At 35.8% G+C, this 27,324-nt stretch overlaps 2 protein-coding genes across 6 annotated transcripts in view; one reads left to right on the top strand and one right to left on the bottom strand.

The window, feature by feature from the left end:
- The window catches only part of LOC128022027 (sarcolemmal membrane-associated protein), a 46,766-nt gene extending 42,412 nt beyond the window's left edge, over positions 1-4,354 (bottom strand). For 2 of the 5 annotated variants that reach the window (XM_052609225.1, XM_052609229.1), the window contains exon 1: positions 3,009-4,354. In XM_052609225.1, the coding sequence (XP_052465185.1) occupies positions 3,009-3,206 (198 nt within the window). In that variant the 5' untranslated portion in view covers positions 3,207-4,354. The remainder of the gene's footprint in view (positions 1-3,008) is intronic. The other 3 variants (XM_052609226.1, XM_052609227.1, XM_052609228.1) reach the window with 2 other exon arrangements.
- Positions 4,355-6,254: 1,900 nt separating this feature from the next.
- On the top strand, positions 6,255-26,779 carry LOC128022026 (protein DENND6A). The gene is made up of 19 exons (XM_052609224.1): positions 6,255-6,586; positions 7,066-7,104; positions 7,212-7,254; positions 10,274-10,386; positions 10,523-10,603; positions 12,902-13,007; positions 17,158-17,237; positions 17,336-17,395; positions 17,479-17,534; positions 18,262-18,384; positions 19,392-19,487; positions 20,911-21,005; positions 21,156-21,221; positions 21,344-21,408; positions 21,492-21,581; positions 21,976-22,029; positions 22,486-22,595; positions 22,938-23,115; positions 24,211-26,779. The coding sequence occupies exons 1-19, from the start codon at positions 6,383-6,385 to the stop codon at positions 24,340-24,342; spliced, it is 1,791 nt and encodes a 596-aa protein (XP_052465184.1). The 5' UTR covers positions 6,255-6,382; the 3' UTR covers positions 24,343-26,779.
- The last annotated feature ends 545 nt before the right edge of the window (positions 26,780-27,324 follow it).

Here is a 27,324-nt window from a genome sequence, read left to right as displayed (position 1 = left end):
ATCCTGAAGGAAACACAATGAGGGGATGTATATTGGAAACACACTGGCTCCATTCTCTTCCGTGTCATTTTGCCAAGAAATAGCAGTGTCAGAGCTTCTTGCAGTCAACCAGACACTCACTCTATTAGCGGCCGTGCGGCTTTGATTGATGTCTATAAATACAGCCAACATACTCGGGCACAAAGTTACAATCGCCACCTTTTCAGCAATGCCCACATTTTTAGTACAGAGCCTCACAAAGCCAGTGGACAGGTGGTGATATTGGCACCGTTTCACATTATGCCAACTATTGGCTGGCCCAGTTTAGGTAGCTTCATCTTGGCACATCTTTCTGACAGAAACTATGCCAACAGAGCAAAGTCTCTTCAGATCATTACTGCATACATATAAGCGGTGGAACAGTTCAACTTATGGTACGGTTTCTGAAGGGTTAATCACCTCACCTGTTTTTTTTCTAGCGACCAGCACTCCCTTAATTCAAACACCACACCTTAATCTACATGACTGGAGTTAGCAACCATAGCTGCAATTATTTCACAACTCCAAAGAAATTATTCCCCAGAGTGATGGCAAAACTTCAGTGCATCAGATACTTCCTCTTTAAAAGGCACACCGCCAGTCGCACAGAAAACCTCTTTATGCATGCAAACTGTACGAACAACAAATAAAGAAATACTAATGTTACACACAGCCACCTAAAACCTCTAAACAAAAGAATACCACTCAAAGCAACCGTGAGGGAGAAAACTATTTTTGACCTAATACGATGTGCACTTGCACTGTCAAAATGTGTCATCTGAAATTAGAACTCAGTGAATCACTAAACCAAAACTCACAATAGCACGTTCCTGGTTTATTTAAATAATAATACGTTCCTGGAAAAGCAGAGCCACACTAGTGCATGTACCTGGCAGCTAAAAACCTCGGACATCCAATTTCACAAGCCAGAACAGAATTAAGAGCTGTCGTTTTCAGCATTGACACACGGAGCATAGAGATGCCAAAGCAATATTTTACTCCTGTTTAACAGACCCAGCAATGTCATGAGTGAAAGTCTCAAATTGTTCATCTGCTGCTATAAAAATGTTCTATCACATTTCATGAGAGATGCAGCCCTCTACATTGCATGACGTCTAATATTAGCCAATGTGCTTCAGTTTCACTCTCTGTCAAGCGATCTGTGCTATTTTTCAGTTCATCTCAATGGATGCGCAGCGCACCTGTATTTGACGTATCTTAAACTTTAGTGTGTAGGCAGACGACTCGCCGTTAACTTGGCACATACACACAGAGAGGGAAAGAGAAAACTGATGCGCTCCATGTGAACTATATTCTTTGTTGTATTTTCCTGTCAAATTAACGCCGTTCCTCTGGAATTCTTCAGCTTTTAAGAACTTCCAGGCTTTCCTGTAGTAGGCGGAACTAATGTGCAAACGGCAATCTCATTGGCCGGTAGATTATATTATTATCCCTGTATTGATTTCAGCAAATCAGTTCAAGGGAACACATACAACTGGATTAATATTCATCAATCATGAAGCCTTGTTTTCTAATTTTTAAGCAACTTTATTAATTATATATGGTATATAAACATTATTTTAAACATTATGCACTTATTTCATTACGCTTTGAAGAAACGTCCACAATATTTTGAGTGATGTGCCCTCTTGCAGGCTCAGGAGAGAGGCCAAAAGCATTTTCCCCCTAACTGGAATTATGCCTTTTAAATTTGAATATAATGGAAATTGATCATATCCAAGTAGAAAATTTTAACTTAGTTTTTCATTCATTTTGACAGCCCTACTACATGTAAAGGCAAACAATCACATCTTATCTGTCTAATGCCACATGAACATCAACATTTTATATTATTCATATAATTATAATATTAATAAATTAAAATAACTTCTAATTTAACTAAAATACAAAAAAAAAATAACATTTCATAAAACTTTCTTGCTGAGATTCCCCAAACTGTAAAATATTTTAAATTCATACAAATTTATCTCTGTAATTTTCAAGTACTCAATTACTCATTTTATTATTATTCATACAAATTAATTATACTATTATAACAAAAAATAATAAAATGCAAACACTTGGGTCTGTCTCATGATATTTTGCCGTTCAATGCAATGGCATTCAGACATTAACTGAAAGGTAACACTTTCTAATAAGGTATAGTAATGAAATATGCCTGTTTTTCACTTAAAAGGGTCGATAACAAAATTGTTAATAATGGCTATAACTTGCTTGAAGAACGTTAAGTGTAAACAAACATTTAATTTGGAAGTGTAAAACACCCAGATTCAACTTTCTAAAGAAATATATACAAACTTTAGGGGTTTCGGTTAAAAAAAACACCCATTTGTTGCTTGATTTTTCTTAATTCTGTAATTTCATTCATTCTTGGAGAAAACAAAAGGAAAATTGGGACTTTAAATTAGTTAAACTTAGACATTAAGTTCTCTTTCTTATAATGATATATGGCACTTGAAGCTGACTGTTAGAATAGGTCTGAAAAACAAAGAAAAGGTGTAAGTGCAGGTGTGTCAGGCACCCCCAAAAAAATGTTCTAAGTCTTTAAGGGTTAACATTAGTTAACCTGAAACTAACAATGCAAAACAGATGTATTACATTTAGACTACTTTCATTTAATTTCAACATTACATTATGATTAAAATCAAGTTTTATCTGTAAACATCTAATGGATCCGAGCTAACATTGAACAGTTGCATTTTTATTAAAGTATACAAAGATTAATGCATACTGTAACAAATGCATTCCTCATTGATAGTCAATAGTAATGGGGATTTACTGTTTAGTAAAGTGTTACCAAATGGAGCTTAAGCGTCTAAATACTGACTTTTGGGTGGGGACCACTGAATGTTTATAAGCTTATTGTAGACAGAAAATCCTAATGAATCAAGACAGCTCGAGGTGCATTTTTCATCTGCATGTCATCTGACCTGTTCCACCTGCTGAGAAAGCTTAAACACTCGATTTACCTTTCCAGTCTTGTGGTCGAACCACACCAGAGCGTGATTCCTGGACAACACTTTGCAGTCGAAGGTGGCGTTGTTCTGGGCAGGGCGACACCGGGCCACGGATCGCCCGATTCTGACCGGCTCATCCAGATAGACATGACGTTCCTGAAACGGGTGTGAATTCGGGCGACAGGTGAACACGGCCAGTGCTGAAGGCATTGAGGATGGCTTGGGTATGCAAATCCAACCAGGGACGAAAGACAGGGTTTCTTGATCCAGACTGCCCTGTTGCTCCTATCTTTCTAATGAATTATCAGGAGAACAACACACAAAAATACGAGGCTGTCCAGTTGACCGACTACATAACTTAAAAAGTACTTAGACACTATGTAGATGACTTCTTCATGCCCCCTTGCGATACCCCCATGATGCCAACCCAGCTGCCCAATTCCATACAACTCAGTTTTTTAAGATGACAGTCCACAACTTGAGCTCTTACACCTCTTTCCCAACACAATTCATTCTCATCCCCCTTCACAACCATAGGCCTGGCCACAACAACAACGCTGATATAACTAATAACCTGTTGGACCAGCTAATCTATCCTACCCAAAAAAAATTAAACATGCGTTTCTAGATTAACTGCCAATGACTTCTATATTAACGGATACAAAACATAACGTAACTACTGTAAATGCTAAACCCGATGAATATTAAGGTAAGTGGTTTTGGCTGAAGTTTACAGGACAGATCATCAGCCCAACCCTTCAATAAGACCCCTCAGTCATTCAATATAAAAAAACAAAAGCTCAAAGACAATTCAACCCAACATCACCAAGCTTTTAACTATCTGAAATTCATATAACATGCGCAAGCTCGGAAGGGGTTTTCTTCCACACGAAAGCGTTAACGTTAGCTGGCTAACTTCATGTTAGCTCGTTAGCTCCGCTGAGGTAACGATGGCCTTTTATCTTCTTCTTATCAAGCCGTCTGGACTGGAAGAGAGTGTATTAATAATTCCAAATGGATTTATCCGGTGCAGAGCAGTTATTTCTTTCGTCTGTGCAACTTCCTAGTGCGGAGAATTTGCGCAAATCCAGTAACGTTATTAGCTCGCGAGCTCGATACCTAGCTTAGCTTGCTGAGGGACGCGGTAAATTCCTCTGAAAACAAACCAATAAACGAATAAAGTCCATGACACGGTCCCGCGATGAGCCGTGGAGGTCTCCGCTCTCGGTGACACTGAAAACGGGAGGAAAAATCGCTGTGTGCAAGAGGATAATTGGAAGTAAGTCGTCCTCCTGAAGAGCGACACACACATACACATACACACACACAAACCGGCCACAAATCGCCGCGGGGCCGCGCACAGAAAGGGGCGGAGACTTAAAGGTGACGTGTAACGGGGGCGGAGCTGCTGTGAAGACGAATGGCGTTTCCAGAGAAAAAGATGACGTTTTTCATATGGAATGAAAATTGATGGTATGGAAGAAGAAACGAAGATTTTTTTTTTTATTATTATTAATCAATAAATCAAACTTTATTACAGGCTAAAGGTTCCGAATTTGAAAGACATCAGGACAACACATAAGCAAGTCAGTGAATAAAAATACAAATAAGTACAGATAATAATAAATACTTGAATAAATTACTTAATTTTAGTTCAGTCCTGCATTAATTTTTGTTAACTTATAAAAATAATAACAGCCTTTATGAATATAAGACAAATTATAAAGTGTTCCAGTGGCTCAGTGGAAAAGCATTGTGTAAGCAGTGCAAAAGATTGTGGCTTTGATTCCAAGGGAACACATGTTAGGTAAAAAAATATATGACAGAAAGCACTGTAAGTTGCTATGGATAAAAGTGTCTGTTAAATTCATAAATTAAATCAGACCATATTCATGAGGTGCTTGCTAGAATGCCTTTTTAAAACAGCATTGAAGGAGTTCTCATGAATGCTGTACACTTTTCCTTCACTATCTGGTCCAATTTATTCATTTTAAATAATCCAAGTAAGTAAAATGCTGAACTGGAAGGGTTTTACTTAATATTCATAGACAAAACAGCTTACTTAGCAAACACAGACGGCATAAAACAAATGCATATTGGCAAAATCAAAGCATTTGAAAGGGGCTTCTAGGCTCCCAGTAAGTTATTTATGGAGTTCACAGTCATCCCTAAAAGGAGGAGTGTTTCAAAGCTAACTCCGCCCCCAGTCCCTGTGTTTGGACTTGAAATCTGTGGACTAAATTACACTGAACATCTGTCACACCAAATGGACCATGCTGATTTGACTCTAATGTCTTACTCAGACTAATCCAATTGGTTTGTTTTGGTTCTTAATGTGACCCATAAGGAGTAATTAAGTGATCACTGTTGAAACAACTATATGCAAATAATGATGCGGTTCAGTGATGCCTGAGACTTTATATGATGTTAAAGAGACAAGCCACCATATGAACTCATATGAAAATAGACAACAGAGCTTAACATGTAATTACTTTCAACAAGAGTGCCACAGAGACTACATATTTCAGAAAGCCATCCAATAATCTTAAAATGAAACCAAACCATATTTGACCTATCAGATCGGATTAAAAATAAATAATATTAAACTTAATTATGCAAAGATGGAATTCAGAAAGGATTATGTTTTCCTCAGTTGCACTAGTTATAACTATACATTCTATACTATAATTAGAATCATAATTTAAGAATGAATGTTTATTGGCCAAAATTACACTAAAAGCCTTGAGGGTTGCACAAAAAACAAATAAAAAAAACAAATAAACAAATAAATAAACATGACATGCCAATCATAAACATTAAAAATATACATACACACACACACACACACACACACACACACATATATATATATATATATATATATATATATATATATATAGGTTTTTTCCCCTTAATGTTTATGGACAAATAAAAATCATTTATAAAACGTAAGAAATTTAGTTAGCAAAGATCATGCTTCTTTTTATGTACATGGTCTCTTTATAATCAAATAAATAATCGCATATTGTATTTTATTGTTCTTTGCATTCCAAAATGTCAATCTGAAAATAAAATACAAAATTATTATTATTATTATTATTATTATTATTATTATTATTATTATTATTATTATTATTATTATTATTATTATTATATATTTTTTTATCATACGACAGTTAAAACTCATGAGGTTAGTATACAAGAGACGCCGTGGCTGCGTGCGCGCTCCCGTAAAAATCTTGACTTCACTTATGACGTTGGCACGCTGTTGACGCAAGCTCCGCCCCGTTCATCCTGGAAGTGTTTTTATTTACAGCTGGAGATTCTCTTGCTTTCATCAATTAAACCGAGTCCGATCACACCTGGGTCGAGCGGAGGGTATCACCATGGCCTTTCAGGGCTCTGAGGGACTGGAAGAACAGATGGAAGACCCGGAAGATACTCTGAGAGTTTCCCCGGCTGAGGAGATGCCTGTCGATGGGCCTCCAGCGGTAGAGGAGCCGCTGCTGCTGCCGTGGGACCGCTTCTCCTCCTGGCTGCACTGTATCTGTGTGGTCGGCTTCGATCTGGAGCTCGGCCAAGCTGTGGAGGTACAGCACACTCATATTAGCTCATATTACTGCGTTCTGTTCAGCTGTCATCTGTGAGCTAGCTTGCTAACTGTGTGGAAGTCAATGGAAAACCTGCTAGCATCAGTGGCTAACAAAAATAGCTGAGTTAGCAATTTTAATATATATATATATATATATATATATATATATATATATATATATATATATATATATATATATATATATATATAATTTGCTACTTTTTATTTTATTGCAATTTACTGTAATTGCAGTTTTGCAGTACAGCAGGATATTAGAGCAGTGTAAGCAGTTCATTTTGTGCATGATACTGTGTCTGACCTGATGACCTGACCTGAGTTTTGAAAGGCTTTCAGTAGCTATGAAATATTTGTGCATTAAATGTTTTCATCTATGTGTCATTTATGCATTTGATTGTGAAATGCAGTTTTGAAAATACAAATTGTTTTCATTTTGCATGTTATTTCTTTCTAATGCAGGTTATCTATCCTCACCACTCCAGACTCACTGAAAAAGAGGTACCAAACTGTTTATATATATATATATATATATCTCGTCTTGTCAGATTAAAATGAACTCAGATTAATTTTAAGATATTGAGTGTTCTTTGTTTCTCTCATTTTAGAAAACGAGTATATGCTATCTGTCGTTCCCAGACTCCAATTCAGGTGATTTGTATTAAATCTCTATGGATTTTCTTTGTTCTTCCTGTATCTGTTGTAAGTAATAAACAGCTGATGAGATGCGCAAATATGTATATATATGTATGTATATATATGTACATTTACATTTATGCATTTAGCAGACGCTTTTATCCAAAGTGACTTACAGTGCATTCAGGTTAACATGTTTTATTTATTTATTTTTTATATAACCTAACACACACATATATATATATATATATATATATATATATATATATATATATATATATATATATATCTCATTGATAATAAAACATTGATGTGATTGTTAATATATTTTTAAATCTTGATATAAACCTCAATCACGCTCCATACTGTATGTGAGTGTTATTAGTCCTCCAAGTGTCTGTTTTGTGATTTAAGCAGTGCAGTCGTGTTGTTTGGCTTGTGTTTGATTTGGAGCACTGTAATTCATCTGAGGGAGTACTATGATCCTTACGCTAAATAATGTGTGTGGGTTGAGAGTTTAGCAACACCACATGCATATTCAGAAAGAAGCTCACAGCGTGGTTCGTGAAGTATCTGACTCTTCTGTATTAGAGAAGACACAGCCTGTTACTGTAGTTTGTAATAAACCTGGGTTATTAATAGCGATGCGGTACAAACGAGGAAGAACAGGATTTGAAGATTGCAGGACAGTCGTGTTAGTGACCTTGTAAACACGCGGACGCTCTTATTCTGCATGAATGTGTTTGTGGATTTCACTCACCGCTAGTGAATCTCCTGGTGAGTTATTATTGATCATGTTCTCATCTTTCTGAAACTGGAGAACCTGATGTATGAGCAGACATCCTATCCTATTCTACTCACTTCAGCTCTCTTGCAATACAATATGCTATCTTACAGGATGTAGCATGTTTTGTTGAAAGCACAGATGTGTATCTTATTTTACAAATATAGTAAAAAGCAATCTTCTCATAAATATATGTAATATGTGTGTGTTTATCCCGTTAAATTTTTTTCTGAGCAAAAACAATATATGTGCATGGTTCAGGTTTAGAACAAGAATCATTCGATGACATTAAAGACTTCATTTAAGGATCACAGTGAAGCTTTATTTAATCGTTGCCACTGTTCTTCAAACCACCAGGTCCTACACAAGAAATTGATTCAATAGACTGATAAAAAATTACAGGAAAGATTTAAATCTCAAATAAATGTATCATGGTTTCCACAAATAAAACATGAAGCAGCACAACTGTTTTAAACATGGATAATAATAAATGGTTGAATGAGCAGCAAATCTGATTATTACAGTGATTTCTGAAGATCTGGAGTAATGATGCTGATGATAATTACAAGGAATCAGCAAGTAACACACCAAATTAAAGTTGACTGTTTGAAATTGTATTTTCTATGGTTCTTAACTTCATGAATGAAAATGAACTTTAATTTTTTTTACAGTATAAAAAACTGCAAGTAAATTGTATTGAAGCTTTTAGTGGAAATATTAATACTTCAATTATGGGTCAATTATAAAATTGTCAGTAGTAATGTTTTGAATAAACACTGAATGGCTACCGTCACAAGCATGACTATTAAAAGCTTTGACTATTACAGAAAAAATGGCTTTGTTTTAATAAAAGAATTGACATTTAAACAAACAAACCAAAAAAAAAAGTATAAAAATGTCTCTCTGTAAAAAATATATTTTCTCAAATTGTTATTTTAGTATCATTGAGATACTAATTTAGTTTATTTGTATATCTTCAGTTTTGACTTTAATTTGAGCTTGTTTTAGTATTCTTGTGTGTTTTGGGCATTTTTAGTTTTGTACATTTTTATTTCGGTTTTAGCTATTTTAGTACATCAAGTTAAAATAAATTAAGATCAAAAATGTTGTTGCAACAATTTTTTTAATTTATGGTTTAATTTTAGTTTTAGTTAACTATAATAACCCTGATTGGTCAACATATTTATCTTAAGTGTTTTCTGTGATAAGGACCTTTTAATAATCATCAATTTTCTTTACAGAAAAATGCCTTAAATTTTTGTTAGACCTCATTTCAGAAACATTTAACTAGAAAGTTTTGTATCTTTTTAAAAATGTATATATATTTGTCAACCTATTTATTTCTCTCTTTAGTGTTTTCTATGATAATGCCCCTTTAATTATCATCTATAGCCCTAGTTATTGATTGAATCCTAATTATTAAACCGTTGTCCTGATGTAACGATTGTTGAGTAAACACTGCTTTTTATAGACTACTGTGAATGTTGCATCTGTGTGAAATTTTTTTGTGAATGTCTAAAAGACGTGTAAATGTCATGCTCATATTACACAACATACAGATCATTTATTTTAATATTTTATTATATTATCTTAGTTATTTATTTATTATTTTTTAGATTTCAAGCTTTGTGTTATTCCGTGATTTATATGATATTTTATTAATAATAATATATAATATAATATAATATTATTTTGTATTTATTGATTTTTCAGAGATCTGCAGCTTAGTGTTTTTCTAAGTGACGTATTTAGAGTTAATGTAGTAATTATAAATATTTCAAGACCCCTTTAAATCAAAATAGTTTTTGTGGATAATTGTATTTTTTTTCAGTAGGTGTTGGATTTGATGGCATTTTTATTGTGCATTCTGAAAAAAAAGTTGAAATATAAATGTTTATTTGACATTTTAAATGAAATATGTTTTCTGGAATTCTGGAAATATTAATTGTAATGGAGAATAAAATTTGATGACGTCTCTCACACCTGAATTTGAAGTGCCTTCATTGATGTCAAGATGCAGTTTTGCTGTACTGTGATGTAAACTAAAGCCTATTAGCTATTTTAAATGGCAAAAACACATCAAATTTGTACCATGGCTTTTATTTCTGCAGAATAGATTGATTTTGCAGCCCGGATATTGTGGCTGAAGTCAGATTTGTTTTTGAAAAAACAAGCACATCAGATGAATGGCCTTGATTCAAGCTGTGTAGTTTTGCAGATAAATGTAACCGGTTGTGTCTCTGCTCACAGGTTGTCTCGGGGACACACAGTTCTGCTTCCGTTTCCGGCAGGCCGCAGACAGGAAGTCGTCACTCGGATGTTTCCTCGGCCACTTCGACCGGGATGCACCGGTCTGTCTCAAGGTCGACATCAACCTATAAATCATAACTGATCCGGTTAATGAAGCAGAGCATGCCCTTATCTGAAATACTTCTGCAAATAATCTATTGCATGTCATTATCACTAATATGAAATGTGCTTGTTTTCATCTTTCCACAGAAAGATCAGGGCTATTACTACGGGTATGTGTACTTCAGACAGGTGCGAGACAAGTCGCTCAAAAGAGGCTACTTTCAGAAGGTACAACCAAAATGATTTATCACTTGTTGATCAGGGACATGATGAAATTAAAGTGACATCTGCTATCTGTTAGGACTTGCAGGTTGCTTCTGGCTCTGCGACAAATGATTCCAGTGAAGCATTTTTTGTCTCATCCACCCGAGAGCTAATTCTTGGCCCTTTAGTGCACATTATAACTTGTACAATGTTAGCTACATACACACTGCAGCTAAATACAGTTGCTTAAAGGGACAGTTCAACCAAAAAAGAAAATTCTGTAATTGATTAATCCTGAAAATGTTTCAAACCTGTGAGAATTGACTTCCATATTATGGGAAAAAAATGTTTTTTGGCTGAAAGTCCTTAGTGATTCATGAAATCCAAGTCAACGGATGCCATTATTTAAGAGTCAAACAAGCATATCTAGAAGCAAAATGAATCCCTGTGGCTCCTGATGATATATTGAGGTCTTATAGTTTTGTAAATAATGTTCAGTTTCTTGCACAGACCGTTCGATTCAGTTCATAAGAGCTTAATATATCGCCAGGAGATGATGTTGCATGTATATGCTTTTTCTTTTTTGACTCTCAAGTGATGGTAGCCATTGACTTGCATTTTATGAATCACCAAGAACTTGTTCTGTTCTGCTGAATCTTGGATGGTCTGGGGGCGAGTAAATTTACAGCTAATATTCATTTTTGGATTATCGATCCCTTTGTGATGTATTTAAACATATAAGAGCTGAATCTTCTGAACGAACGGTGCAAGCAATCTCAGGGAATGAGGAACGTCTTGACTCTTGATCTTGCTAGAAATTCTACAAACAAGAACAAGTCCATAATAAACCCAAATATTGAAAATAAGACCAAATGGTTGTGACCTGCACTTGCGTACACTATTAACTGCATTGCTTTATAAGCCAAGCTCAAACAACAAACCCAAAACCGCTTATAATAAGTGGACATGGCAATGCTTCAAAAGCGTGCCCTTAAAAGCAGCTTTCCCGAACATAAACTCTTGAAGTTATCCAGTCTTTGGTTGCTTTAATATCAATTTGGTCAGAAATAGTGGATGCCAAAACATTGCAGTCCTTACCAAGGTGTCAGCCATCACTATTTTGGTTGTGAGTTTTGTTCCATACACACAAAACACTAATTTAAAGGCTTCACTCCAGTGTTTAAAACCAGATGTCACTCCTGAAACTTCTGTTCCTGTTCTCTACTCTTATTGGTCGAGTGGTTTGTTGTAGTGATTTGAGCACGGTTGAGTTGTGTTTTTATTCTACAGGGAGCTTTAAATGGTTTTTCACTTTGTTTTGGTTCCCAAGTCCTTACATTAAAACTGAAATCCGCCCCCAGCTAAGATCAAGTGCAGCTCTGAGTCTGAACAAGTCCCAACACTGCAGTCTGATCTATCACCAGCGACCGTTGTTCACACCCTAAAAATAGAGGCGGAGATTAGAGGGGAGAGCTGGAACTTTTCAAGTTGTTGTTTTTAAAGACGGCGAGTGTTTCGACACCTTAACACTTCGACACAGGAGATTTCTGGGGCCTTGTAGCTTCTTATGCAATACCTGAGATGATTCACTGAGCATCAATAAAACGTTGTGGTTTGTGACATGAACGGACACAACCCCGGTTTGTTTTCTTTACTAACGGAACCATGTTGGTTACTCTAGTTTCCTTACCACTCCCAACTGATTTCAGATGCATTTGAGCAAATATAAAAAAATTACATTTGATCGTTTACTTTATAAAGCCTATGCATATTCGAGGACTTTTCTGAAAAACCTGTTGCACACAATCATTGAATTGCATTATGTTTTGATCATCAAACTAAGCATTTAAATATCTTAAGTCATTATTAGAGTTACTGATATTTATGTGCATTTCTGTGTTAGTATCTGCTATTCTGTTGTGAAGATCTCAATGATCTACATTGCAGTCTTCAGAATTGTATATTTTTGGTGTTATATATTTCAGCCTCTGCCCCATTATGTTTGCATAATCTTAAGCTGTTTGTTTCTCCCTGTTTTTACTATATCATACTGTATGATCCTTAAAAAAAGCAAAAACAAACTGCCAAACTCCAGAAATCCCCATTAATGTGTTATATAGGCTCTTAATGCATCATATTTTAATCTATGCCAGTGTGAATGTACTGCATCGTATCCTCTTTTCTGTGCTATGGAAGAACAAAGTCAGAGCCAAATTATTCCTTTTATTATTGTCTGTTGTTTTGGTCTGTATCTGTAGAGGATTTTTGAACTTCATGATATTTCTCTCATCGTGTATGCATGTGTGTGTCTCGCTCCTGCAGTCTCTGGTCCTCATCAGCAAGCTGCCCTACGTGACCTTTTTCCACTCTTTGCTGAAGCTCATCGCCCCTGAATACTTTGAGAAACAGGAGCCGTTTTTAGAGGCCGGTAAGTCTTGAAAACATGGACAACACAGACTGACTCATTTTGCACCTTTTCTAATTAGAAAACCAAATAGCAAGATTATTATTTTGGCACCATAATATTAAGGACCTAGTTAACAGCATTGCAACACACAGAAGAACCCCTTAGAAACTCCATAGCAACAATGACTCAACTGACAACTTAGCAATTGCATAGCAACATGCAACAATACCTCAGAACCTCTTAAAAACTGCACAGGAACATGCAACAATGATTCAGAACACTTTAGTAACTGCATAGCATGTGCAGCAGTGAAGCAGGATACCTTAGCAACTGCGTAGCAACTTGCAACAATGACTCAGAACACCTTAGCAACTGCGTAATACCTTAGCAACCATGTAGCATCATGCAACAATGACTCAGAACACCTTAGCAACTGCGAAATACCTTAGTAACTGTGTAGCATCATGCAACAACGACTCAGAACACCTTAGCAACTGCGAAATACCTTAGCAACTGTGTAGCATCATGCAACAATGACTCAGAACACCTTAGCAACTGTGTAATACCTTAGCAACCATTTAGCATCATGCAACAATGACTCAGAACACCTTAGCAACTGCGAAATACCTTAGTAACAGTGTAGCATCATGCAACAATGACTCAGAACACCTTAGCAACTGCATAATACCTTAGCAACTGTGTAGCATCATGCAACAATGACTCAGAACACCTTAGCAACTGTGTAATACCTTAGCAACCATTTAGCATCATGCAACAATGACTCAGAACACCTTAGCAACTGCGAAATACCTTAGTAACTGTGTAGCATCATGCAACAATGACTCAGAAACACCTTAGCAACTGCATAATACCTTAGCAACCGCGTAGCAACATGCAACAAGGACTCAGAACACCTTAGCAACTGCGTAATACCTTAGCAACCGTGTGGCAACATGCAACAATGACTCAGAACACCTTAGCAACTGCGAAATACCTTAGCAACCGTGTGGCATCATGCAACAACTCAGAACACCTTAGCAACTGCATAATACCTTAGCAATCGTGTAGCATCATGCAACAATGACTCAGAACACCTTAGCAACTGCATAATACCTTAGCAACAGTGTAGCATCATGCAACAATGACTCAGAACACCTTAGCAACTGCGAAATACCTTAGCAACTGTGTAGCAACATGCAACAACGACTCAGAACACCTTAGCAACTGTGTAATACCTTAGTAACCGTGTGGTATCATGCAACAATGACTCAGAACACCTAAGCAACTGCGTAATACCTTAGCAACAGTGTAGCATCATGCAACAATGACTCAGAACACCTTAGCAACTGCGAAATACCTTAGCAACTGTGTAGCAACATGCAACAACGACTCAGAACACCTTAGCAACTGCGTAATACCTTAGCAACCGTGTAGCATCATGCAACAACGACTCCGAACACCTTAGCAACATGCAACAACAACTCAGAACACCTTAGCAACTGCGTAATACCTTAGCAACCGTGTAGCATCATGCAACAACGACTCCGAACACCTTAGCAACATGCAACAACAACTCAGAACACCTTAGCAACTGCGTAATACCTTAGCAACTGTGTAGCAACATGCAACAACGACTCAGAACACCTTAGCAACTGCGTAATACCTTAGCAACCGTGTAGCATCATGCAACAACGACTCCGAACACCTTAGCAACATGCAACAACAACTCAGAACACCTTAGCAACTGCGTAATACCTTAGCAACCGTGTAGCATCATGCAACAACAACTCAGAACACCTTAGCAACTGCGTAATACCTTAGCAACCGTGTAGCGTCATGCAACAACGACTCAGAACACCTTAGCAACTGTGTAATACCTTAGCAACCGTGTACCATCATGCAACAATGACTCAGAACACCTTAGCAACTGCGAAATACCTTAGCAACCGTGTAGCATCATGCAACAACGACTCCGAACACCTTAGCAACATGCAACAACAACTCAGAACACCTTAGCAACTGCGTAATACCTTAGCAACCGTGTAGCATCATGCAACAATGACTCAGAACACCTTAGCAACTGCGAAATACCTTAGCAACCGTGTAGCATCATGCAACAACTCAGAATACCTTAGCAACTGTGTAATACCTTAGCAATCGTGTAGCATCATGCAACAATGACTCAGAATACCTTAGCAACTGTGTAATACCTTAGTAACCGTGTGGTATCATGCAACAATGACTCAGAACACCTAAGCAACTGCGTAATACCTTAGCAACAGTGTAGCATCATGCAACAATGACTCAGAACACCTTAGCAACTGCGAAATACCTTAGCAACTGTGTAGCAACATGCAACAACGACTCAGAACACCTTAGCAACTGCGTAATACCTTAGCAACCGTGTAGCATCATGCAACAACGACTCCGAACACCTTAGCAACATGCAACAACAACTCAGAACACCTTAGCAACTGCGTAATACCTTAGCAACCGTGTAGCATCATGCAACAATGACTCAGAACACCTTAGCAACTGCATAATACCTTAGCAACCGTGTAGCGTCATGCAACAACGACTCAGAACACCTTAGCAACTGTGTAATACCTTAGCAACCGTGTACCATCATGCAACAATGACTCAGAACACCTTAGCAACTGCGAAATACCTTAGCAACCGTGTAGCATCATGCAACAACGACTCCGAACACCTTAGCAACATGCAACAACAACTCAGAACACCTTAGCAACTGCGTAATACCTTAGCAACTGTGTAGCAACATGCAACAACGACTCAGAACACCTTAGCAACTGCGTAATACCTTAGCAACCGTGTAGCATCATGCAACAACGACTCCGAACACCTTAGCAACATGCAACAACAACTCAGAACACCTTAGCAACTGCGTAATACCTTAGCAACCGTGTAGCATCATGCAACAACAACTCAGAACACCTTAGCAACTGCGTAATACCTTAGCAACCGTGTAGCGTCATGCAACAACGACTCAGAACACCTTAGCAACTGTGTAATACCTTAGCAACCGTGTACCATCATGCAACAATGACTCAGAACACCTTAGCAACTGCGAAATACCTTAGCAACCGTGTAGCATCATGCAACAACGACTCCGAACACCTTAGCAACATGCAACAACAACTCAGAACACCTTAGCAACTGCGTAATACCTTAGCAACCGTGTAGCATCATGCAACAATGACTCAGAACACCTTAGCAACTGCGAAATACCTTAGCAACCGTGTAGCATCATGCAACAACTCAGAATACCTTAGCAACTGTGTAATACCTTAGCAATCGTGTAGCATCATGCAACAATGACTCAGAATACCTTAGCAACTGTGTAATACCTTAGTAACCGTGTGGTATCATGCAACAATGACTCAGAACACCTAAGCAACTGCGTAATACCTTAGCAACAGTGTAGCATCATGCAACAATGACTCAGAACACCTTAGCAACTGCGAAATACCTTAGCAACTGTGTAGCATCATGCAACAATGACTCAGAACACCTTAGCAACTGCGAAATACCTTAGCAACTGTGTAGCAACATGCAACAACGACTCAGAACACCTAAGCAACTGCGTAATACCTTAGCAACAGTGTAGCATCATGCAACAATGACTCAGAACACCTAAGCAACTGCGTAATACCTTAGCAACAGTGTAGCATCATGCAACAATGACTCAGAACACCTTAGCAACTGCGAAATACCTTAGCAACTGTGTAGCAACATGCAACAACGACTCAGAACACCTTAGCAACTGCGTAATACCTTAGCAACCGTGTAGCATCATGCAACAACGACTCCGAACACCTTAGCAACATGCAACAACAACTCAGAACACCTTAGCAACTGCGTAATACCTTAGCAACCGTGTAGCATCATGCAACAATGACTCAGAACACCTTAGCAACTGCATAATACCTTAGCAACTGTGTAGCGTCATGCAACAACGACTCGGAACACCTTAGCAACTGTGTAATACCTTAGCAACCGTGTACCATCATGCAACAATTACTCAGAACAGAACTACATGGCAGCATTCCTCAATTCTAAAATTAAATAGTCTGTAAATCATGTTGCCTATTCTTGTTTTTTCTTGCTGAACTTAATGTATTGATGAATATTGTATGTTTTTGCGTTGAAGCATGTAATGACATTGACCGCTGGCCCACGCCGTGTCCGGGGAAGATCCTCACGCTCCCCATCATGGGTGTGGTCATGAAGGTAACTTTTTATCTTCTTATTTCTTTCTTTCTTTGCAAGATGTCAGCTAAGTGTTTGAATATCCGTTGCACTTTATTAACGGCTGCTGCTGTCCTCAGTTGCGAATCCCCACGTGTTACGACAAGCCTGGAACGTCTCAGCTTGTCCAGTCCGCGCCGGTATGAACCACACCACCACTGACATATTCAGAGGGATTACGTCAGTGTGCTTCCATGTATTGAGTCTGATCTTTCATTCACAGAGTGACAGTCTAGTGTCCATCGTTCTGCCCACTGTCCATGAAGTGGATCTTTTCAGGTAAAGCATGTTTATTGTGTGCTAGTGTGGCTGGTACATATTGTACTATATTACATAGTTGGGCTAGGAATGTTTATTACTTGTCCTCTGGGGCCTCCTGCTGGTAACAGAGAAAAGTGCAAGTTGTTGACATACACTAGAAGTCTCTTCTGCTCACCAAGTCTGCATTTATTCAATTAAAAATACAGTAAAAAGCTGTAATATTGTGAAAACTTTTTATTATTTAATAGAAGTATTTTCTATGTGAATATTCTCTAAAATGTAATTTATTCCTGTGATGCACAGCTGAATTTTCAGCATCTTTACTCCAGTCTTCAGTGTCACATTATCCTTCAGAAATCATTCTGATATGATGATTTGCTGCTCAAGAAACATTTCTGAATGTTAAAAATGGTTTTGCTGCTTCATATTTTTGTGAAAACCCTGATACATTTAGTTTTTCAGGATTCTTTAATGAACAGAACATTAAAAGAAGCAGTTATTTGAAATAGAAATATTGCGTAACATTAAGAATGTCTTCATGGTCACTTTTTTAACGCATAAAAGTTTTAATCAAAATTTCAAACTGTGTTGGTCATAAAATGTTTATTAAGACTGAATTTCCTCCAAATTGCCTGCATATTTCACATTAAATGGTATTGAAAAAAAAATCCTATTTATTCCAGCATCCAGTTAATGATCTGTTGTGTAATTTGTCATAATATTCTCATTGTTTCTTGTGTTGTAGGTGTTTCCACCCAGTGTTTTTTCATATTCAGATGTTATGGGAGCTTGTGTTGCTCGGTGAAGCGTTGGTGGTCATGGCCCCATCACCGGCAGAATCTTCAGACACTGTTTTGGCATTGGTCAGGTACAGCAAATAATAATATTATTAAAATAATAAACCATGTGAGGTGGTGTTACAGTGATTTTACCACTGCTAAGAGGTGTAAAGACCCTTTAACCATGGTAAAATCACTGTAATGTGTGGCCTCCTCTTAATATATATATATATATATATATATATATATATATATATATATATATATATATATATATATATTTTTTTTTTTAATTATTAAAACTTCTAAAATGAAAAGAAAACATATTAATAAAACTGCAAGTAATTTTTGTGATTATTTTTAGTAAGATGCATGTTCATTGTAGGTTGTTTATGGTATAGAATTAAATTTTACATGCTTTTTTTTTTTTTTTTTTTTTTTTTTTACAATCAATCCAATTATATTTTATAGCCGAATCTGCATTTTATGAGATTACCTTAAGATGCATCAGAAACGATCACATCTCTGTATGCAGATATGATATATATATTTGATATAACACTAAATGTTTGCCTACAGTTGTTGATGACATCACTCTGCGTTGAAAATGCAAGATGAAACTTCTTTCTTAAATCATCATCACGTTTCTCTCTGATTGCACATGACATGAATTTAGAAATTGCACATCAGTGAGTGAACTCTAGACGTGCACAGAAGCCAAACACCCATCTTCAGTAGTTCTTTCTTTGTGCTTTTTATAAAATGATAATGCTTTTGGCAAACAGACATATAGGACTCATTTGAACACAATTGTATTATATCTAAATCCATTCCATTGTGCAAAAAAGTCCAGTGAGCGTCCAGGTGCATGGGGTGTAATGCAGTACTCAGCAGCAGACAGATCGGGTTAATGCTGAGTTTCACACGCTGTGGTCGACCTTGAAGAAGGGCAGCTAGATAATTGTGAAGTCAGTTGATGTGTGTGATATAGAGACTCCAGAGACACTGTTACACACCACACTGAGTTTACCGTGAGCAGAATATTTCACTTTCTAATGATTCAGACTGATCTGTCTCTGTCTCTGTCTCTGTGCAGCTGTATCTCTCCGCTGCGCTACTGCAGTGATTTCCGGCCGTACTTCACCATTCATGACAGTGAGTTTAAGGAATACACCACTCGAACACAAGCACCGTAAGTAAACCGTGTAAAATATTTCACATGCATGAAGAAAGAAACTGGATGTATGAGGTTCAATCAGTCTTTTTTATATACCATATTTTTCGGACTATAAGTTGCATTTATTTATAACCAAGAGAAAACATTTCCGTCTACAGACGCGAGAGGGCGTTCTATGCTGCTCATTGTAGACTACAGGAGCACTGATCAGCATTATAGCGCCCTCTGGTGGCTGGAGACGGTAATGTTTTATCTTGGTTCATTTCTCTTGGTTCATGTCAAATTAATTTTGATAAATAGGTCGCACCTGACTATAGGTCGGAGGACCAGCCAAACTATGAAAAAAAGTGTGACTTATAGTACGGAAAATAACGTAGTTTATATATACATATATATTTTATGTATTTTTTAAATAATGTGTTTTGATATTGAAATATTTTATTTTATTATAATTTATTATGAAATTACATTTTCCCAAAAAAGCAAAGTTTGTTTGAGTAAAGTGACAGCGACTATCCCTTTCCTTATTTTTGTATAAAACATACAATATTTTAATATGTTTTGCCTTTGTGTAACTTGGTTTCATTACATTTATTTATAATAATTATATTTACATTTATTTATGATTACATTTAATATACTAATTAAATATTGAAATATTTTATTAGAATAAATGTAGTTTATTGTGAGTGTCTAATAGATATAAAAACTGTATTTTTCCAGATACATTAAATATAAACTTTAATATAAATCAGCATTTATATGAGTGCCGTAACTGAGGGACTATTCCTGTCCTTTTTTATATTTAATCTACAATATATTAATGTTTTTTGCATTTGTAAAAGTTAATTTGAATGTATTTATGTTTAAAATTGTATTTATTAATATATTTAATGTATTGTATTAAATATTGAAATATTTATTGTAATTTATTATAATAAATATAATTTAAATGTTTTTTTTATTTTTTCAAAAACCAACAGTGAAGTAACTTAGATTCTAATAATGTTCCAGTAATGTTATTGTTTCTAATGCTTTTGCTTTTTTATTTATTTAATTGTTTTCATGAAATGCTTTCAAAATTATTAGAATTTAGTTTATAAATATTTAATATAGCAGATTAAATATAGTAATATTAATTGTATTTTATCACAATATTGTTTTGTAATACATTTATTTTATAATATTATATTTTATTTTTATTCATTCTTTTTTTTTCTGAGTGTGTTTGTAGACAGGTGTGTAATATATCAAGTTTCTCGTTCTTTTGACCTACAAACGAAGCGTGTAATTCGATCAGTGTCACGCAGGATGATGTATGATAGACGAGATGCTACTCTGCGTTCAGATCGATGGATGAGGATATTTCTGGAGCTCAGGCAGGAAGTGTTTGTGTCACTGGCTCTCTCTGTGTTAACCCTACACTGTTTTTCTGTAGGCCTTCAGTCATTCTGGGAGTTACAAACCCATTTTTCGCCAAAACTCTTCAGCACTGGCCTCACATCATCCGCATCGGAGACATGAAACAAGCAGGTTCTGACCTTTAAATATAAAGTTAGATAGAATTAGATATGTTTGAGAAATATTATGACTTATATTAACGTTAAACACAAACGTCAATATATTACTTTTTCATTAAAAACTGTAATATAACCTCTTTTTCTTTTATTTTTTTTTGTAAAGGAGAGATGGCCAAACAAATGAAAGTGAAGAAACTAAAAAACCTGAAGACTTTGGACTCAAAACCTGGTGAGACTCTTCTTTCTGGTAATGTTTGAGTTAAACTGTAGTCCCTGACTCCAAACTGTAAAAGCATATAAATAAAACTGGGTGTTACACTGAAGGTTTCTTGGTTTGGCGTGTTCTCTCAGGTGTCTACACTGCATATAAACCCTTCCTGAACAAAGACGAGGACATTATCAAGCAGCTGCAGAAGGTCAGTGTCTCTCTGCTGTTTTATATCACTGCTGAAACATTCAAGCGCATGAATAAATTCACTATTTTCGCTGTTAACATCAGGGAGTCCAACAGAAGCGTCCTTCAGCGGCCCAGAATGCAATTCTGCGTCGATATTTCCTGGAACTTACACAGAGTTTCATCATACCACTGGTAAGAACGTTTCTTTACATGCAAAATCAAACCGTTCACATGTGCCCCGCTCTGTCCTGAACAGTGTTATTGCTAACTAATACTGCTAACATCACTACTATTAACAGAAATAAAGCTGAAAATTTAAATATTGCATGAAAAATGTTAACAAGAATTAGTAATGTTGTCTTCGCAAATCTATGAAAGAAGTTAATAAGTCCGAAGTATAGAAATAAAGCTAGATAGATGTATTTAAAACTGACAAAAGCACATGATTAAATTATATAAAACTGAAAACAAATACTGAAATAATATATCAGTAATGCTAAAATAACACTGTTCCTGAAAACCTGCTAAATGCATGCTAAAGTAATGAAATGCGGATCTAATTTAATATGATATGGTTGATTTGCAGGAGCGTTATGTGGCCAGTCTAATGCCTCTACAGAAGAGCATCTCTCCCTGGAAAGTAAGAGATTTTTACTCACCAGATGTTTTATTGTGCAATTAATGGATTTGGTAATTTTTATGAATACCGTATTTTCTGGACTATAAGTCGCACTTTTTTTTCATACTTTGGCTGGTCCTGCGACTTATAGTCAGATGCGACTTATCAAAATTAATTTGACATGAACCAAGAGAAAACATTACCGTCTACAGCCGCCAGAGGGCGCTCTATGCTGCTCAGTGCTCCTGTAGTCTACACTGAAGGCATAGAGCGCCCTCTCGTGGCTGGAGACGGTAATGTTTTCTCTCGGTCCTTGGTTCTAAATAAATGCTACTTATAGTCCAGTGCGACTTATATATGTGTTTTTTCCTCATCATGACGTATTTTTGGACTGATGTGACTTATACTCAGGTGCGACTTATAGTCCGAAAAATACGGTACTCTCAATGTTTCTCTTTGTTTTGTTTCCTTCCTCAGAGTCCTCCCCAGCTTCGGCCGTTCAACCAGGAGGAGTTTATGAAGACGCTGGAGAAGGCCGGACCTCAGCTCACCTCACGACTCAAAGGAGACTGGATCGGCCTCTACAGGTGCACATTTATATAATGTGTAAATATATATAGGAAGTAAAGGGTAGTATAGTAGAATATCATAGTTTTAGCTTAAATATGAAGCATCACAAATTTTCTTGTGCAGAAAATTAGTATATTATAGAATGATTTCTGAAGATCATGTGACACTGAAGACTGGAGGAATGATGCTGAAAATACAGCTGCACATCACAGAAATAAATTACATTTTACAGTATATTCACATAGAAAATGGTTATTTGTAATTGTAAAAATATTTCCTAATATTAGTCTTTTTACTGTATTTTTGAGCACATAAATGCAGCCTTGGTCTTTAACGTTTCTCGAACTCGACTCGCGCAGGCAGTTCCTGAGGACTCCGAACTTCGACGGCTGGTTCAGGAACCGCAGGAAGGAGATGACGCAGAAGCTGGAAGCTCTTCATCTGGAGGCGCTGTGTGAGGAAGACCTGCGGCTGCGGATACAGAAACACACCGAGGTGGAGACGGTCGACCTGGTGCTCAAACTCAAGGAGAAACTGGTGAGCACTGCACTCATCCTGTGCATACTTCTCCCAAAAAAGGAACATTTGCTGAAATTAACTATAGGTCATCCAAGATTTGAGTTTGTTTCTTCATCAGATTTGGAGAAATGTAGCATTGCATCACTTGCTCACCAATGAATGCTCTGCAGTGAATGGGTGCCGTCAGAATGAGAGTCCAAACAGCTGATAATAACATCATGCTAAATTTCTCCAAATCTGATGAAGAAACAAGCTCATCTAGATCTTGGATGGCTTGAAAAACCACAGATCATTTGATTGGTTTGCTGTTACTCCAGATATCTAAAATATTGAAAATTGAAATGCATGAGACAGAGTCTGATTTGCTATAATTAATTCCCAGAATCGTCTCGCATCATTAAAAATCATGCATTTAAATGCGAGATAACATGACATCATTTGTCTTGTCATTTAATATGAAGGGAAAAAGTCTTGCATGCATCCCTGGTTGTGTCAACTTATTATTTTATTACTGATATTTTCAGTTTCCCACGTGTTCTTTTAAATGCATAGAATGGAAATGCCACTTTGTTTGCAATATTTTATGCGATATTCCTATTTAATAGGAAACTTGGTTGGAAAAATATCTATTGTTACATTCAGTGAAAAAAATGGTGTTTAGACATTTTAAATTAGAAATTGCTATTTTAATTTAATAAATAATTACAAAGAAACAGCAAGTAACATTGATTTAAATGTGACATTTTGTAGTAGAAAGACTGAAAATAGTTATATCTCTGTAATAATCTTTGTTTACAATTTCAAAAAATATTTATTACACAATTACTAGTAAACAACAAGTAACACATTAAAATAAACATTAAATATTTGAAGTAGAAGTACTCATAATATTCTTTGTTCAGTCTGTTTATAACTTATAAAGAGGGAAAAAAGACTTTATTTAAACCTTAAATTCTGTAAAAATGTAAGTAAAAAAGACTAGTATTTTCTTATTCAATGTACTCCGGCAATTTTTTTTTATTCACAGCTTTGAAAATATTCTGTACAGTGTGTACATCGACTGCATAAATGTGTAATTAAATTCATACGCTGCTTTTCCATCGTGTGTCTCAGACTCAGGCCGAGAAGGATCAGCTTCCTGTCAAACCAGGAACTCTTCCCAAACTACAGGCCCATATCGAGAGCATCATCCTGTCTCTTCCTGAGGACCTGCAGGGCATCCTACACAAACCGCCGAGCCCCTGACCCTCAGCCACAGACACCTGCTAGATTTCTGCTGGGTTCTCCTCAAGTGCACTTGTTGCTGCCCTTGAACTGACAATGCTGGCATTGCCAAAAACCACACAGGAAGTGACTGTGGCTGAGTGTGAGAGGGGCGAATGTTGGCAGAATGATGCACGCGTGTCACAGACACATTCTGAATCTCTCTGCTGTAAGTCTCACCGTGTGAGATTAACATTCCCTTTGCTTTTAAACATGAAGATGGAGTCAGGAAAGAGAGATCTGTGAAAGATTGTGCTGTCACACCAGAACATCTGGAGCAAGGACATCAAATCTGCTTCATAAGAACACATCCAGGTCATCCGTAAGCTCAAAATCAGGAAATTATAGTTTGCATAAAGTAAAGGAAGCCTATTTTAAGTCCATTGAGTCTAATGTGTTTACATTCTGTAATGATCCTGAGATTTTCTTATTCCCATTTATCATGACTTCTTATTATTGCGTAATTTAATAGAAGAAAAAGAAAATGGAACAGAAAAAAAGCAAAACAATTACTGAACCAGTATAAAAAATTCTGTCAAAATGAGGTTTGTTGCATTATAGTAATGGAAATGAATATTTTCATGATAAATAATAACATTTTCCCCAGAGTTTTCCATTTAATTTTTTTTCATTGTAATTAAATATATGCATATATATAAATTGAATATATATTATATGCAATTTAAATTTAACAAAATTCAATAAGACTACATTTACAATATATACATTTATAAATGTCCAATTTATATTGTGGCAATGCCAAACTGCCATTTATATTATATTTTGAAATTTAGAATATTTTTTTTATTGTCAGCATGAAAATTAAACCAGTATCAGTTTTCATATTTTTTTATTTTTTTATACACGTTGAAGTATTAAATCATTAAATATTATTTCTGTAATTTTTTATTTTTTTTTTACATCAAGTTATAATGCAGTAATCAGAATGATCCTGGATGGTGAGAGTAAGAAAATATAAAATTCTTAATATTAATGGTGCTAAAAATAGGCTTTTATTTCCACTTTTGTATTATTATTATTGTAGTTTGTGGCAAAATGTTCCCTGGAAATGTTTTCTTGAAAGTCATTGGTGTTTTGAGGTATGGTGTTCATTGAGATACTATTGCAATAACATGTCTGTTTTACAGAGACAACACTACAAACCTGTAAATGATGATGATGAAGAGAGTGAATATATTTTTAATCTTTACGAGCTCAGTAAGCACATTATTGCAGGTGTCTGGCATTAATTAACTCTCACAATGAAGGCAAACCCAGCGAAGACCAGTGCTGTTTTATATGTATTTATTTTAATTTTAATTCATAAACTGACTAAACAAAAAAGGGAAAATAGCCATCGTCTTTTCTTTCCCTTGCCACCTTCACTGACCTGAACTGAAAGAATTAGTCTAGTTCTTTAAATATCTGTGCATTGTGGTCTTCCTTCGATTTCAATATCATACACACATCCTCATTCACAAAATGATCCTGTACTGTATACTTACACACACACTATAGTCTTCAAATACAGCCTTTCTTCACACACGCTTGACATATTAAGGTGAAAATGGTTTGTTTTGCATTTTCTGGTGCCTTTAGTTTTCTGATGCTTGCTTGATTTGAATGATTCTGCTTCTCTTTTAGGACCAAGTATGTAGTTTGGCAATGCTTTAAAGTCACGCGACGGGATGAAATGCATTTTAAGTGATTGTTTGAGCTTTAGTGAGAGCTTCTGTTAGTTGCACTTTATCTGTCCAATGCGTCAAGCATCAGATGACATGCTATTTCTCTCTACTCAATATGTGCATAACCATGACATTTCTGTGGATTGTAGGATGCTGGTTCTGTTTTGTCACAGCAGAGAATCATGGGACGCCTTCCAGACGTAGTTTCTGGTGCAAACCTGTGAAAACTGGTTGTTGGGCAACCATTGGCGTTTTATATTTGAAGGACAACTTTATTTTAACATGCTTGAATTTTATAGAGGTATATTCTAATACACAAATAACGAATAGCTTTTGACACGACGCCTGTTTGTAATACTGATGGATATTTCTAACATCTGTATTTTTGATCTGCTCATTTATATTGGTAGTTAATGTACAGGATGTTTTGTGTGCTGCTGTGCTGATTATTATAGAAGGATATAAATGGAGATTTTTGTAAAAGAAGTAACCGTGTGCACCAAACCACAGTCCGATGTTTCAGCATAAACAATATTTTTCTATCAAACCATTAACCGCTAATGTTTATTATTTACTGTTGATGCATTACGCAAAGTAGCTTTTCAATAGAAAGTATTTCACTGTTGTTACCCTCATGAAGAACAAGTATAGTTTTTTTTATTTCAGGAGTAAATAAATGTCAGTAATGGAGCCGTGTTGGACATAAATCGATTTCTGTTCCATTGCTTTTTAATTCGACTTTTTATTCAGATTTAATATTGTGGTGTAGAAATCACTAAAACTCATGGGACCTATGGGAGTTTTTAATTAATATGTGTATATATATATATGTGTGTGTGTGTGTGTGTGTATATATATATATATATATATATATATATATATATGTGTGTATATATGTGTGTATATATGTGTGTATATATGTGTGTATATATGTGTGTATATATGTGTGTATATATGTGTGTATATATGTGTGTATATATGTGTGTATATATGTGTGTATATATGTGTGTGTGTGTGTATATATATATATATATAATTTTTTTTTTATTTTTTTTTTTAATTCTAGTATTCCAGAATAGAAATCACACAGAAAGCTGTTTTAGGCTTATTTGATGATTATTTCTGTAATAAATGTTTGTTTATAGATTAGAAAAGATTGTACTATGATAATTTTTTACTGTAAAAACTGAAAACTGGTAATTTTCTATATTTTGAATATTAAAAACTGTTAAATAATTAAACATATATTTGTATATAAATACAAACTTTATTTGAAAGG

The sequence above is a fragment of the Carassius gibelio genome, chromosome A11, assembly GCF_023724105.1.
Source record: "Carassius gibelio isolate Cgi1373 ecotype wild population from Czech Republic chromosome A11, carGib1.2-hapl.c, whole genome shotgun sequence".
NCBI lineage: Eukaryota > Metazoa > Chordata > Actinopteri > Cypriniformes > Cyprinidae > Carassius > Carassius gibelio.
Note: the sequence above shows the minus strand (reverse complement) of the source record. Positions and strands in the feature narration are given on the sequence as shown.

What these genes read in the sequence shown, in the direction of transcription:
- LOC128022026 (XM_052609224.1), top strand. Translation starts at nt 6,383, where the DNA reads ATGGCCTTTCAGGGCTCTGAGGGACTGGAAGAACAGATGGAAGACCCG. An exon ending in CATGAAGTGGATCTTTTCAG is followed by an intron (nt 17,535 to 18,261) that starts GTAAAGCATGTT and finishes CTTGTGTTGTAG; the next exon opens with GTGTTTCCACCCAGTGTTTT. An exon ending in TTATCAAGCAGCTGCAGAAG is followed by an intron (nt 21,409 to 21,491) that starts GTCAGTGTCTCT and finishes TGTTAACATCAG; the next exon opens with GGAGTCCAACAGAAGCGTCC.